Raw genomic sequence first — 15562 nt, forward strand, 5'->3', positions numbered from 1 at the left:
TCATTGTTGTTTGGTGGGCCCAGGCTGGATTCGAACCCGCCACCTTGGGTGTACGTGGCTGGCACCTTAGCCACTTGAGCCACAGGCGCCAAGCCCGTTTACTGACTCTTAAAACTGTGTTTCCCAAAATGTGATCCCCCTGCCCTGCCCAGACTAGCAGCATCTGCTTAGAAATGAAAATTCTCAGGTTTCACTAAATATTTTTTTCACTAAGTAAAAAATTCTGGGATGGGGCCTACTAATTCACATCTTTCAAGTAATTTTGATATATGCTACAGTTTCAGAGCTATTGATTTAAAAAAAACCTATCAAAGCAGTGCTTGCTTCCTGGTGCTTGTGGTTTGGGGGCAGGAGAGTGTTTAAACCATCCATTCATTACAGCCATGACAGCCTCCAAATGGGGAGCTCAGTTTAGAAGCTGGCCTCGAATGAAGGGCCTGAGGTTTGAGTCATATGTAATGGGTGAGTGGGGCTTGGCCATCTGGGAGGTGGCAAGACTGTCTTTAGGTAGGAGCAGCAGGTGTGAGGGGCCTAGGATAGCCACTGGCTGGAGCCCAAAGCACTGAGCAGGGGCACATCTGTGCCTGGGCATCGTGATTGTCCATCAGCTTTTGTGTAGACATCCCACTAACAGATGTCCCCTGCTTCATGCATACCTAGAGCCTCTCCTGATCCTTGGAACTGAGGAGCTACCTGAGTGTGGGATGTACTCTGCAGTGGGACAGTACCTGGCCCTTTGTACCAACTCTCTCACTTTCCCCAGGTGTCCTTGGGCCAGTCACTTCTTCCTTCTGAACCTCAGTGTCCTCATCTGGGAAATGGGGACAAGAATATCTTCCTGGAAGGGCTGCCCGGAGAATGGAGTGAGATCATGGCACCTGCACAGTAACTGGGCCTGAAGGCCATTCCCTTCTAATCCCTGTGGGCAACAGCTGTTGTTTATTGAGCATGTACAGTCACTCTCTGAGGTGGGTGTCGTCACTCCTGCATTAAGGGTCTGGAAAGGGAGGCTCAGAGAGGGGTAACTTCAGTTACATGGGTTGAGCATCCCTAATCCAAATATCTGAGATCTGAATTGCTCCAAAATCCAAAACTTTTTGAGTGCTGATGTGACAGCACAATGGAAAATTCCACACCCAACACCTTTGCTACCTGATGCTTTAATGTACACAAACTTTGTTTCATGCACAAAATTACCAAAGATATTGTATAAAATTACCTTTAGACTGTGTATGTAAGGTGTATGAGAAACATAAATGAATTTTGTGTTTAGAATTGGGTCCCCTCTCTCATTGTATGTATGCACATATTCCAAAATCTGAAAAAAATCTAATATCTAAGACACCTCTGGCCCCAAGCGTTTTTTTTTTTTTTTTGAGACAGAGCCTCAGGCTGTCCCCCTGGGTAGAGTGCCGTGTCATTACAGCTCACAGCAACCTCCAACTCCTGGGCTCAAGCGAGTCTCCTGCCTGCGCCTCCCAAGTAGCTGGGACCACAGGCGCCCGCCACAACGCCCGGCTATTTTTTGGTTGCAGCCGTCATTGTTGTTTGGCGGGTCCGGGCTGGGGATTCAAACCCGCCACCTTAGGTGTACGTGGCTGGCACCTTAGCCGGTTGAGCTATAGGCGCCGAGCCACCCCCAAGCATTTTGAATAAAGGACCTTCAACCTGCAGCACTACCTCTTCCACTCTAAGCACAGCCTGACCCTCCACCCAGGCATTGATTGCTGTCTAGCCAGAGCCTCCTGTTCCTCGCCTGGAGCTTCCCAAAGCAGAGTGACTCTCTGTTGCTCTCACCAGAGCCTTTTCTAATACATGCAGCCAGCAAGTGGCAGAGTAGGTCCTCAGGTAGGCCCAGTGCTTTTCTGTGGGCCCCCTTCACTGGCTAGAACCAAGGCTTGGCCCTAGCTGCTGCCATGCTGTCCAGAGCAAGATGGGGAGGGTTGAGGGGATGGAGCAGCAAAGCTTGCACCAGGAAACTAGCAGCATCTGTCTCTTTCTGACAGGGGAAATCAGGAATGTGGAGTGGCTCCAGCGAGTGCCTGCCAGGGATGCTGGCAGGGAAGGGGTGTGCAGGGTGGGCAAGCTGAATCCCTCCTGGCCTCTAGGACTTACCAGGCAGCAGCTGGCCCTGTCACTGTGAGTGACCTGGCTCTGGTTTCCAATGTGCACAAGGCCTGCTGGGAACATGGGGTGTCAGCCCAGCTCCTTCCCAGAGCCCCATTCTTTGACCCTGGACCTGTCACAGCCCTCTGTTTCTCCACCATTAAATGGGGAGAATAATCCTTATTTATAGGACCATGGTGAAGGAGGACTGCAGTGGGCTCATGGTGGGAAACGGGAGCTCTCGTCCCATACCCCCATGTGCTTATATACTATTCTAACCTCTCAACCCTTTCAGCACCCTGGTGAGGGCTGAGAGATCCACCCTTTCTGCAAGTGGCTCGATTAATGAAGGACATAATCCCTGGCCAGTGACTCCCAGTGGGAGACTCTAAGTTTGGGAGTCTCAGAGTCAGAAAGTTTGGGGGCTGTGGGGAGCCAGTGGGAGTCCTCAAGTACAGGAAGGAGCATAAGATAAAAACTGCTTTTAGAAGCTGCCTCTGGAGCCACCTGCCAGGGAATAGAGCAGAAGGGAGGCCAGAGAGCTAGGAACACAAAAGGCCAAGCACAGTTCCCAGGCAGACACTGCAGCACTATGGGATGTGCATCCACCCCTCACCTCTCCTTAAACCCTGAGGAGGCAGGCAGGACAGGAGCACCCAACTCATGGGTGAAGAAAGAACCATCAGAGAAGTGAAAGTGCTAGCCTCAGACACCACAGCTGCAGCTGCACCCTGCAATGGCAGGATTGGAACCTCCTGTCTCCAAGTCCAGTGCTCTTCCCACCCCATTAGGGAATATGGCTCCTAAAGGAAAGTGGTCAATGACTCCCTGGTTTCTGCCCTGGAGGAGGTATAGTTCAATTTGTGACTTGGTGAGCCAGAGAGTGTGGTGGGAGGTAGGAGGAGACTCAGAGTAGTGAGAAAAACATGGTCACAAGCTACTGCTTAGTCTTCCAGAGCAGCCTCAGCCTCAAATTCTTATATTCAATCCCCCCCCCCAACCCTGTATATATTTTCAGCTATCACTTCCTGGGAGCCCAGATGGTCTCCATAAATGACATCCTGGTTGGGCACTCCCGTTTAGGGCAGAGGCCTGCAGGAATGGGGCAGGAAAAAAGCAGGCACTGGGTCAGGCCCTATTCTGGGCCTCCCCATGGCCCACTCTGAGGTTCAGGGGCTGGGAAGCAGTAGTAACTGCAGGAATAGAGTCAGGGAAGGTTCCAGAGCTTTGGGAAGCTGATCCCTCTGACAGCAGTCTGAGAAAAGGCTGTGGCAGCCTCTCCAGTGAAGGATCAGGCAGGCAGGGACAGCTGCAGCCCAGCCAGGCAGCAACCAGCTGCTGCCTGGGAGATTGGCCAGGGTGAATAGGGGCAGACACAGCCCCCACAAGCCCCCAGCTCCAACCTCAGAGCGTGGGAGCAGGCAGCAGTGGTTTCGGGTTTTCATGCTGTGTTAATGGTCATCTTGGTTATGCTAAGCAGATGGGGGAGGGGGACTGCCAGCTCCTTTGGGGACAGCTGTAGGGCATACATGCATGTGTCGAAGTACAGGAATCCCATCCTGTGGATGGTGCAGGGCAGATCCCTCTGGCCCATTACTCGTTCACACTGTTACATGCATAAGATGGTGCCAAGACAGAGGCACACACAGGCTTCTGTGGCAGTTGGAGGTGGATGCAAACCCAAGGCTTGGCACAAAGCTCTCAATATATGTCACCCAGGCAGAGTATCCAGCTTGGGGGAATCCCTCCACTCCTAGACACTCTCTATGTCCCTTAGGGAAGACACTAGACACTCAGAAGTTTATTTCCAAAAAATAATTTATAAAAGGCTATTTGCTCCTGTGTTTTGGCAGGCTTCCAGCCTTGTTGGGGCACAGGGGCCAATGCTCCTTCCACCAAGATGCTGGGATAAGGCTTGAGGAAATAGGGTTCAGAGGTCCAAAACCTCTAGGTTGGTATTGGGAAGCAGGGAGATTCAAGAAAGCAGCTCTGCAGCCAAGCCCAGCCAAACCCCAAGATGGAGATGAGCACCAGGGCCCAGGAGGCCAAGCAGAACCCTAACATTCAGGCCATTAGGAATGGCACCATAACTCCAAGGGCAAGGGCTTGAGACCAGGGTTGAACTCTGGGTTGGGAGCTCAAGACCAGAGCAAGAAGGCTTAACTAGGAACCCCAGGACCAAGGATGGACCTCCTCAAAGCAGAATTAGAAATCTAGGACAGCACCCTGAGGTTAGGGGCCCTGGATTGTCAAAGTCAGTCATCATTCCATGTTTTGGCTGAGCCAGAAGGCTCAAGGCCTCCAGTCTACCTGCCCATAGAACCTCATGCCCTTGCTCATGTCTGAACCCCGGAATAGGGGAATGAGCTGGGCCCCAGTGGCAGGGGGTCATGGCTGAAGACAGAATCGCTGGAGGAGCAGGTACTGCTGGCATCCCCACCAGAGGGGGAGCAGGGTCCAAAGGTCAGGCGAAGATCCAAGTACTGTAGTAGGGAACAGAGCAGTCAGCCTTGGCAGGCTGCTGCAGGTCCATGCAGTCAGGTTGGACAAATCCCAGAAGGGAGCAGGCAGGGGAGCAGTACCTCCTCAGAGACAGCCAGCAGGACTTTGTCCAGTGCCTCCACCAGCTGCTTGAAAGTGGGTCTCTGAGAGGGTGCAGCATGCCAGCACTCACGCATCAGCCCATACCTGGGAGAGGGGGCGGAGGGTCATAGGAGCCTCAGTTTGGAAGCAGGGGAAGAACTGTGGGGTCCCTGGGGGATTTTGTTGGGCGTACAATCCAGTGGGGGCTAGGCCAGGACTCTCCGCTGGGTGGAAGAGGAGGAGTTAGTGCTGCCCTTGAGGCCAGGGCTAAACCTTGAGGCCAAGGCCAAGGCAGAGAATGAGGACTGGAAAGTTGGGTGTGGGAAAGCGGGGTGAGGCCTCACAGCTCTGGGGGGCAGTGTGGGGGCCGGTCCATCCGATGTCCTTCCCGTAGCAGTGAGAATAGCTCTTCCACAGGGATGCCAGGATACGGGGATCCCCCAAGGGTGAAGATCTCCCACAACAGGATCCCAAAAGACCACCTAGAGGTATGACTTGGGCTCAGCAGGATGCAATTTCTCTTCCTGTTCCTGGGGACTACGATGGGGGACTCTGTGGGCATGATCCTCCACTGTGGGAGGTGAGGGGATTGGGCTTCTTTTGGAGTCTGGCCTCACTCGGTCCCAGGCCTGATCAGAAAGAAAATGTGAGTGCACAAATTCTAGGGCCACGTAACTTTGGACAAGTGCCTTATCCTTTCTGTGGGGAAGACAATGATGACTGCTGGCAGACACCATGGATCCCCAGCTTCCAGGACTCACACGTCACTCTGGTGTGTATACACTCGGTCAAATAAGGCCTCAGGTGCCATCCACTTGACAGGCAGGCGTCCCTGCATGGGAGAGGAGGGTGAGCTGGTGCTGAGTACTGGAGGTCCTGATGCCCCCTCTAGGCCAGCCCCACCATCTAGCTGTGCCCTGCCTCCCTCACATTGCTAGTTTTCTTATAGTAGTCAATGTGGTGGATGCCTCGGGCCAGCCCAAAGTCAGCAATCTTCATCACATTGTCCTCAGTCACCAGCACATTGCGGGCAGCCAGGTCCCGGTGGATGCACTGGAGGGAGGGCAGGGAACAGAAAAGGGGGTTAAGTGCTCATCCCTATCTTGGGGGTTTGGCTGTGCTTGGTTGCAGAGTTGCTTTCTTGAGTTTTACTGCTTCCCAACACCAGCTGAGAGGCTTTGGGCCTCTGAACCCCATTTATCAGGACATGTGAATGGAAGCCTTAGGACTAGGGATCATCCACCCATTTTATACATGGAGAAGTCCGGGTCCAGAAAGAGGATATGCCCTCTCTCTTGCATCACCTCTTCCCTTGCCTGGTTGGTAGGTTAGAGAATATGTGAGCTTACAAACGGGGACATGCAGTGTCAGCTGCAGAGGACTTGGGGACATTTAGACAGGGTAATGAAAAAGTGGAGAGAGGCTCGGTGCCTGTGGCTTAAGTGGCTAAGGCGCCAGCCACATACAGCTAAGGTGGCAGGTTCAAATCCAGCCCAGGCCCACCAAAACAACAATGATGCCTGCAAATAGCCAGGCGTTGTGGCGGGCGCCTGTGGTCCTAGCTACTTAGGAGACTAAGGCAAGAGACTCGCTTGAGCCCAGGAGTTGGAGGTTGCTGTGAGCTGTGATGCCAAGGCACTCTACCCAGGGGGGATAGCTTGAGACTCTGTCTCAAAAAAAAAAAAAAAAAAAAAGTGAAGGGGGAAGAAGCTGGGGACATTGAATGTCATATGCTTGACAGCATGGACATGGAGAAATTAAGTGGTCCAGAGCTCTGTCTACTGTCCATACCTTCCGTGACTCCAAATACTGCATGCCTCGGGCCACCTGGTAGGCACAAGAGACTAGGGCTGGGAAGGAGAGTGGCCCTTCGCTGCTCTGAGGTCCATCAGGGCTGAGATCAGGGCCTGGAGGGCGCCGGGCCCTCAGGAACTCCCGCAGGTTTCCCTTGGCAGCACACTCCACAATCACGTACAGGGGCCCTACAGAGTATGGCACAGGGAGGCTGCTGAAGCTATGGCTCTGCACCCTGACTGCCCATGCCACACCTCTGCCCCTGCTCTACCTTCTTGGGTGCAGACACCCAGCAAGTTGATGATATTCTTGTGTCGGCCAATCAGCTTCATCACCTCCATCTCAGAGACGAGGTCCGCCAAGTCCTTGTCGGAGGAATTGTCTGCAAAGGTCCGCCAAGTCCTTGTTGTGAGAAAGCTGCCCTCCAACTCCCCAGGGAAGGCTTTGGGGTAAGGGACAGGACTGGGAGCACGAGACTAGGTCTGGGGCTAAATCTCTACTAGGCTGTGTGACCTTGAAAGTCTTCTAACCTCTCTGAACCTCAGGGTCACCTTATATGAAACAGAACAGTGGATCACACACTACCTTTCACAGCAGTTGCAAGAGTGCAACTAGATCAAGGATCTAAAAGAGGTAGGCCTTCCAGTGGGCAGGTCCAGGAAACAGGAGAAAGGGAAAGAGCTCCGAGTAGGAAGGAAGCTATGTGTGGAAGAGCTGGCAGTAGTCCCTGAACAGGGAGTGAAGGCTCCTAGAGGCGGGAAGCAGGCTGGTGCCCTGGGGTTTGTCTGACAAAGGCCTGGCATCCATCTGGCCTGGAGACTCAGGGAGCTGACAGCAGGGTGCAGCCAGGGGCCCTCAGGGCTGACCTGTGGCCCTGGGCCAATGACACAACATTCCCCCCAAATCTCATAATGCATATTTCTCAACCCCTGCCCCCCAGAAAGTGCCAGGTGGCCCCAGCTGTGCAGAGAAGTGGGAGGAAATAAAACAGTGGTTGGGCCATTCTTGCAGAGGGGCCTAGGGGACAGCAGCCAGGAACCCTGATGGGCAGGGCCCAGGTATACCTGCCCAAGCACCTTGGGTCTATGGCTTGGGGTCTGGCATTGAATTTAAATAGAAAAGCTGTTCTCCTAGAGTGGTGGGTGCAGGGGGACAGACCTGGCAAGGGTCAGGGGTGGGGGGAGGCCTGAAGGCATGTTTGGGGATAACTATGGGGAATGAGGTGGAGGGCCTGTGACTCTGACAAGGAGATGTGAGGCCAAGACATAGACCAGCCTGACAGAATATCAATCCTCAATCACCCGATGGTTAAGATTTATTGAACCCCAACTATGTATAGGGTACTTTCCACAAACCTTGGGCTGTAGGTAAAAACTATTATTTACCTTATGGAACACAAGAGGAAATTGAGGCTCAGAAATAACTTGCCAAGGCCTCTAGAAAATTTGGACTGCAGGCCTATGGATGGTATCCAACAGCCTCTCCTAGTTGTGCACCTAATGGCACCAGGAGCTTCTTCTGTTAGCCTCAACATCAGGGGGCCTCCACTGGGTTGCCACACTCACCCTTGAGCATCTTGACAGCCACAGTGTTGGCTTGGTCAGGTCGGGCAGGGTCCATGCCGAAGGCCTCTGCACGCACAACCTGCCCAAAGCAGCCCTCGCCTAGGGGCTTCCCAAGAACCAACCTGGAGATTAAGAAGAGATCAGAAAGCCCACACCTCAGGGAAACACTCCTGCTAAGGGTGGTCCTCACCCAGAGCCTGCCTCCCCACGCTCTGTTCAGTTGTACCTGTCCCGGGGGAACTCCCACAGTGGGTCGAGAGGTAGATCTAGACTCACAAGGCCAGCCAGCAAGGGGGGACCGCTGGAGGAGAGACGGACGCCTCGCACCAGGGAGGAGCTTGACTTACCCGAGGAGCCTGATTCCAGGGAGAACTGCAAAGTGGGAGACTTGGTTCTGCCTGCTGGAGTCAGGCTGGGACAAGGGGTGGGGAGTGGGCATAGTACCTGCCGGGCCAGAGGGAAGCGGGACAACTTCTGCACGGTGGCAGGTTGACGGGGATGCCGGCTGTGGAGTGCCTGCCCTTGATACAGCCCAGCCAGCAGCAGGAACACAGCCAAAGCCAGGGAGCCCGATGCATACAAGATGATATCCGTGTACCTGGCCTCAGGCGCCACTGCTGTCCATGTAAGGTCCTCCTCTGTCCTCACACAAACACAGATAAACTGACTGGTTAGTCATCAGATTGGCCAGCCCCACTCCCTCTAACTCAGATTCTCAGAGCTTCCAACACACATAGGGACACACACACACAGAGAAAGCTAGTTATACCCAGTGGCAGATATGCATAGCCCAGAGTATGTTATGGACAGGCACAGAGGGACACACAAAATCAAACACAAATCTACACTACATCCCAAGCCCAAAGGCCAAGGGAGACTATCTACCAAACAGGTTCTAGTCCACTGCTGGACCAAATAGGATCTCACAGTCCCTCCTGGTCCCCTCAAGAGCTCACCTGGCAGCACCGTGAGCCAAGCTGACTGGTAGGAGAGGCCGATGGAATTGCCTGCCAAGCAGGTGTACTCGCCTGCATCCTCGGCTGACACGTTCCGTAAGTACAGGACTTCTACCTCTGAGCTATTGATATCTGCAGTCTGGGGACAGGGACACTTGCTCAGGGGCCACAGAGCCTGGGGGCCTGGGGCCACACTGTGGCCAGGGGGAAAACTGGGGACACTTCCCCTGGGTGGGAGAAGGGTGGGGGCTCAGGCACCCCAGGGGCCACACCTTCAGGACTTGCACGTAGGGGAAGCCATCAGCGCCAAAGCTGCTGCCGTTGATGACGATGTGCTTGAGCCACTGGATGTGGGGCTGGGCATCACTGTACACCTTGCATAGCAGCTCCACATCACTGCCCACCACAGCTGTGGTATTGGCTGGAAGCCCTGCTTGCAGGATGGGCCGGTGCGGGGACCGCTCTGGGGGCCAGGCCAGGCTGTCAACCCTGATCAGTGGCACCCATAGAAGCATCCTGTTCACTTGCCTCCAGCCTTCCCCCAGTTCAAGGGAGGGACTTTCCTGACATACAGCTTGGACTTTGCCTGGCTCCTGCTTATTCTGCTTAAATCTTGCATGACTCCCTGTTACCTTTGGGTCAGGACAACTTCTCAGCCTAGTATTCAAAAATCTCCATGGCCTGGGTCTTGACATTAATACCACACCCCAGGTAGACACATCCCTGCAAATGTAGGGCATTCTTTATACATAGGGCCTTAACTCAGCCTGTGCCCTCTGGATGCCTTTCTCACTTTTCCTCTGATCAGATGCCTGTTCCCCTAGTCCCATACACCCTAACCCTGTGCTTCTCTCTGATACCTCTGACTCTTCTGAGCTGCTTGACTCATCTAGGACTGGGTCCATATTGCCTGCCACACCCAACCCTATCAGAGGGTACAACTGAGCCCAAGACATGTCAGGCCTCCCACCTCCATGCCTGCTCTGTCATCTGCTCACCCAGCACATCTAGCAGATAGCTGTAGCGGATACTGCCCAAAGGGTTCTCCACAAGGCAGGTGTATGTGCCACGATCCGATGGCACAACGCTTTCCATCACCAGGCTCCAGTGCCGGTGGCGCAGCTGGGGGGAGGAAGTATCCACGTGGGGGCCTAGCACATGAGGCTAGATCCTGCCCAGAGGGTTCTTCTTTTTTTTTTTTGAGACAGAGCCTCAAGCTGTCCCCCTGGGTAGAGTGCCATGGCATCACAGCTCACAGCAACCTCCAACTCCTGGGCTCAAGCGAGTCTCCTGCCTCCACCTCCCAAGTAGCTGGGACCACAGGCGCCCGCCACAACGCCCGGCTATTTTTTGGTTGCAGCTGTCATTGTTGTTTGGCGGGTCCGGGCTGGGGATTCAAACCTGCCACCTTAGGTGTACGTGGCTGGCACCTTAGCCTGTTGAGCTATAGGCGCCGAGCCCAGAGGGTTCTTCTTAAGCTCTCTAGGCTCTGAGAAGGTTAGGCCAAGGCCAGGGACCATGGAACAACAGAGGTCTCCCAAGAGTATCTGAGCCCTGGGTTTAAGTCTTTTTAGCTCTATCTTTCCCTAGCTGTGCCACCCTAAGCTAGGCTTTACCCTGTCTGAGTCTTAGCCTCCTCACTATAGCATGGAATTGACCCTGTAGGGTTTCATCATGATTATGAGATGCTAAAGCTTATTTTTATTTTTTTTTTGTCTGGGGCTGGGTTTGAACCCTCCACCTCCGGTATATGGGGCTGGTGCCCTACTCCTTGAGCCACAGGCGCCGCCCCTAAAGCTTATTAATACCAACTGGCTAGTGATTTATTTCCTACTTTTTAAATGTAGTTGCTAAGATAGAGAGGTAAAGTCACTTGCCAGAGAGTGGGAGAATGGGAACTTGAACCAGAGCTCCCCAAGTGCACAGTTTGGGGCTCCTTTGGGATAGCCACAGTTGCCTTCTCATGGGACTTGTTATAGAAGTGCTTGATTTATAGATATGAGGGGACCAATGAGGGAATGAAGATGGGGAACAGATGGTCTTAGAACCCAGAGACTCACCCGAATGCCTCCAATGCGATTTTCTCCATGAAAATCCTGTCCATCTTTGAGCCAGTGAATGGTGGGCATGGGATTGCCTGCAGCTGGACAGCGGAACTTAACAGTGTTCCCAGCGGGCACTGCATGTAGTTTCTTCTCCATGCGCTGGGGGTGTGTCCAATATGGTGCTAGAGGGGAAAGGTGGGGAAGGGAGTACTTAGAGCCCCTAGGATGATCACCTGCTGCCACAAAGGTCTCTTCTTCTCAGTGACCAGATGAGCAGTGGGGACAAGAGTTCTTGAGGACTTATACTGACCTTGCTGGAGGTAAATATGCCCATTATGGGCTTTGGAGTCCTCATCATCATTGCTGGAGGTCAAGGAGTCTACATCAGGACAGAGGGAGGTGGTATCTGAGGTCCAGGAAGGAGAGGTCTCTTTCCCCAGGCATCCCATACCCCACTGTCAGACTTTCTTACCATTTGTAACCAAGGTAAGATTGTGCAAGACAAACATGGAGCCTCGTGCCAGGCAGAGATAGTGGCCAGCATCCTCAGGTAGGAAGCTGGCAATCTCTAGGCGGCCCCTCCAGCCCCGTACCCGGCCGGCAGGTGCCAAGCGACTGCCCTCCTTGTACCAGTGTCCACCACGCTCAGCCCTCCCACAGCACAGCCGCACAGGCTGCCCACGGGCCACGGTCAGTTCCTGCTCTTGCTGTTCCAGGCTGGGAGCTAGGCAGGGCTCTGTGGGCAGAAGGGCAGAGGTCAGTGAGCCTTGCAGTGCCATCTGAGGCAGCTTCCTTCACACAGACAGCATGCTACAAGTAGGGCACAAGCACCTCAAGGCACATGCTAGACAAGCCATTGCTCCTTGATATATACATACATCTATATGCTACAGATGCCACACGCAGGGCATGTCACATACCCACAGTACTTAGTGTACATGCCACTGCCCAACACACACACACACACACACACACACACACACAGACATATGCTATATATAGGTGCCACAGATAGGGCACATGCCATATCTTTAGGGCATATCATACTCACAGTGCATATACCACACATGCTACCTGGACCTCCCAAGTCACACACCCAGTGAATAGAACACACATATACAAATACACATACAACACTCACACACACACAGCCAAGGGGCTCACCCCAGCTCTGTAGCCCAGCTCATGGCCCTGTGCCCTGCAAGGCCAGTCCTCTTGCAGACAGAGATAGATGGGTGCTGCTGGGAGCTGAACACTGAGTTGAGTTTCAACAGTTGGCCCTAGCCCTGCTGCCACCTTCTCAAGGTCTGGACCAGGATCTTTCTAGCTCTGTTGAGCTAGGAGCCCCCTCTTGGTGCCCACTCTTCCCACCCTTGCCACCCTCTCACACCTTAGACACCATACCCAGCTCCACTTCCTCAGAGGCCTCAAGGGACAAGGTTGGAGCCTCAGGTACACCCAGCAGAACCCCCAAAAGGGCCAACAGCAGCCGCATCTCCTTCCTGAGGCTCTCAGGGACCCAGGCTGGACTTCCCACCGACTGGCTTCCTAAAACAGGGAGGGAAAAGAGTTCCTGCTACACATGCATCTTTGCTGGTGCTCTTCCCTTACTGAGGAGGAAGAGAGATGAGGAAACTGAGACAGGAATTGGGAAGCAGATATGTTCAAGTCCCCAGCTAGGCCAGTGGCAGGGCAGAGATTGGAACCAGCTCTGCTGTTGCCAGAGTCCATGGCCTCCCCACGAAAGGTTGTACAAGGGGGCTGGGTTTCCTGCTTTTCTTGGGTCCTGCTGAGACCCTGGCAGCAATTCACAGAAAGAGTAGTTTTGGGATTCTTTTCTTGGAGGGGAGCAGAGAAGAGAGACATATCTTCTGTTCACTCTCAGCACACATAATTTATTTTCTGCTGAATAAATGAATGTATTACTGAAGAGCCAAAAAAAAAAAAAAGTGAAATATAATACAAGGCCAAACTTCAGCATCTGGATATTATCTGATCCGACCCCACTCATAGCATTACTGACATTTCCAGGGGCTAGGCACTCACAACCAACAAAACAGTCCTTCCACGGCAAGTAGGAAGCTCTTCATTCTGAATCAGAATTGAATCCACTAGCTACTTCTGCTTCTCGGGTCCCTACAACTTCATCTGTGGCAATACTGGATTTTTTTTTTTTTTTGTATTCACTGTTGTTCAGCTGGCCCAGGTCAGGTTTTAACCTGCCAGCCTCAGTGTATGTGGCTGGCACTGTAACCACAGTGCTATGGGCACCGAGCCTTGACACTGGATTTTGTAAAGAATGTAGACTCTAAGTATCAGACAGAGCTAGTTCAAATTCTGATTCTTACCAACTTGGAAATCCCTCTCTGGGTTATCCTGGTAAGACTGCTTTGAGCATAAAAGAAATAATTTCAGTAGGGTATAGGGATACAGAATGCTGGAGTGTTCTCCTTCCCCCTCCTGACTGTTCTCTTGTCACCCGGAGTCTACCTTTAGCCAGGTGTCTTTGGTTCAGGTGCTGTTCCTATCAGATGTGATATACACACCCCCACCAGCTGGTTACTCTCTTCCAAATGCTACTAAGGATGTTTCTGTTCCTCAAAATGTAATATTCAGAACTAAGCCTCAGCTAGGGCACAGGAACAGAGTGACCAGTATAGTCCCAGGGCCTACTGGCTGTTAGCTGGATTTGGGTAACAGCCAGGTGGCACTGGTCTCTTTGGATCTACCCTACTTGAGAAGCCCATCACAGCCACTCTCCTCAGACACTGCCACCCCACTTCCAGTCCATCCAGCCTCCTTTGCCCCTACCCAGGGAAGGTCATGGCTATCTCCTGCTTGGGCAAACATCTCTCTAATTTCCTTAATCTCCACCCTCCAGAAGGGCCATGTCACTCCCCAGCTGTCCTTAATGACTGCCTGTGTCCAGCAGAATCCAGTCCACACTGCACACTGTTTCTTCAGCATCCTAGGCCTCCCTCTCTGTCCTTGGCAATCTCTTTGATCACACAGCTGCCTCTTCAGAAGCACCAAAACCATTGGCTTTCAAAACTGGGCACATTTGCTCTTTTTTTTTTTTTTTTTTTGGTTGCAGTTGTCATTGTTGTTTTAGCAGGCCTGGGCAGGGCTCAAACCCTCCAGCCTCAGTGTATGTGGCTGGCGCCCTACTCACTGAGCTACAGGTGCTGAGCCTACATATTTGCTCTCTTGCCCAAAAATCTGTGCCCCTTAATCCTCTCCTCCATCTGGTCCAGATAGCACTCTCTGAGCCCAACCCATCTTCCAAGTTTACTTGGCCCCTCTTCTGTAAAACCCCCTACCTCCTGTGCTCTGTAGGAAGGGTAGCTCTTCCAGGACAATGGGTTGAGGAGAAGCAGGGGTTTTATTCCCACCCTTAAGCTGTCCTGACCTTACAACCTGAGTCCTTAGTCCTATCACCTGTAGCTGCTGACCGCTAAGTGACCACTTGGCACGTGGGGGCGAAGAGCCTGACACTGGCATCAGCCTCCCAGACGCACGTGCTGGAGGACGTCGGGCAAGTGACTGCATCTCTCAGAGGCTTAGCTCCCTCATCTCAAGGCCTCGTGTGCAGACAGCCCTGGTTCTCAAGGACAAGAGCGCTCTTCCTTTCCTACCCTACAGGGCTAGCCTGGGGGGAGGTGCGAGTCACCGGGTCTCCAGGTTTAGCAGCAGCACAGCCCGCCAGCCCGCCCCCGCCTCGGTGGGCAATGAGTAACCAGCTCAGTGGCCAGGGTGCTCTTTGGACGGAGCTGGACAAAAGGCCCTGTGTACGCTGCGGGTTACTGATTTACCGCCCCCTCCCCCACCACACTCCCCCCACTCCGACCAGTCACCGAGCGGACGCCCAGGTCCCCAGTGATGCGAGGGGGCAGTCCCCGAAGCCCCGTCGCCGCTTGCCCTCTGGCGGCTGAGAGCGCAGCTTGGGATTCACCTCTAGTTTGAGTGCTCTGCTCCCAGCACAGGGTCCTGGCTTACCTTGCTTTTCGGCCGCCCGGCACCTAGCTCCAGTCAGCCACAACCCCTGCGCCCAGCGGGGTCCGCAGACAGCCCAGGATCCTCAGCCGGTGGCGGGAGCGCCAGGAATATACTCACTACAGCGGCTTGGCCGCAGGCGGCCCACCTCCTGCCCCGCCCACCTTGGGCCCAAGTCGTCTAGGAACAGTCTATCCTGAGAGAGGCGTGGCCAGGGTCCACCCAGAGCCCAGCCCACCTGGAGCACCGCCTCTGAACCCCGGCGAGCAGAGCCAACGACTAGAGCAGCCCACTCCAGGGACTCCGCCCAACCCACCACACCCACCCTCCCCGCTCAGAATCCGCCTCTTTGGCTCCACTCAGGCCCCAGGCGAGGCTTCCAAGTGCTAGGGCACTGTCCTGCTGTATCCCCTGCTTTTCACCTCTCAGGGACAGAGATCTTGGCACAGCCTGGCTCCTCTGTCTTTTGGACAATTTTTATATAGGTCGCCTTCTCTTACTTGTTCTCTATACAAACTTC

General features: G+C 53.7%; 1 protein-coding gene across 4 annotated transcripts; it reads right to left on the bottom strand.

The window, feature by feature from the left end:
• Nucleotides 1–3906: 3906 nt before the first annotated feature.
• On the bottom strand, nucleotides 3907–15208 carry FGFR4 (fibroblast growth factor receptor 4). Of its 4 annotated transcripts, none has more exons than XM_003781899.3 (18): nucleotides 15046–15208; nucleotides 12454–12597; nucleotides 11522–11785; nucleotides 11360–11428; nucleotides 11065–11231; nucleotides 10003–10126; nucleotides 9277–9467; nucleotides 9005–9143; nucleotides 8493–8686; nucleotides 8275–8420; nucleotides 8049–8170; nucleotides 6755–6865; nucleotides 6481–6671; nucleotides 5620–5742; nucleotides 5451–5521; nucleotides 5034–5171; nucleotides 4689–4794; nucleotides 3907–4589 (listed from the first exon to the last, which is right to left on the bottom strand). In XM_003781899.3, the coding sequence occupies exons 2-18, from the start codon at nucleotides 12542–12544 to the stop codon at nucleotides 4443–4445; spliced, it is 2394 nt and encodes a 797-aa protein (XP_003781947.1). In that variant the 5' UTR covers nucleotides 12545–12597; nucleotides 15046–15208; the 3' UTR covers nucleotides 3907–4442. The 4 variants fall into 4 exon arrangements, with proteins under 4 accessions (XP_003781947.1, XP_023370848.1, XP_023370844.1 ...); XM_023515080.1 differs by lacking the exon at nucleotides 15046–15208 and adding an exon at nucleotides 14370–14840; XM_023515076.1 differs by lacking the exon at nucleotides 15046–15208 and adding an exon at nucleotides 14370–14842 and having other exon boundaries at nucleotides 8049–8203; nucleotides 8275–8686.
• Between the last annotated feature and the right edge of the window lie 354 nt (nucleotides 15209–15562).

The sequence above is a fragment of the Otolemur garnettii genome, unplaced genomic scaffold, assembly GCF_000181295.1.
Source record: "Otolemur garnettii isolate 467f Iridium unplaced genomic scaffold, OtoGar3 scaffold00003, whole genome shotgun sequence".
Taxonomy (NCBI): domain Eukaryota; kingdom Metazoa; phylum Chordata; class Mammalia; order Primates; family Galagidae; genus Otolemur; species Otolemur garnettii.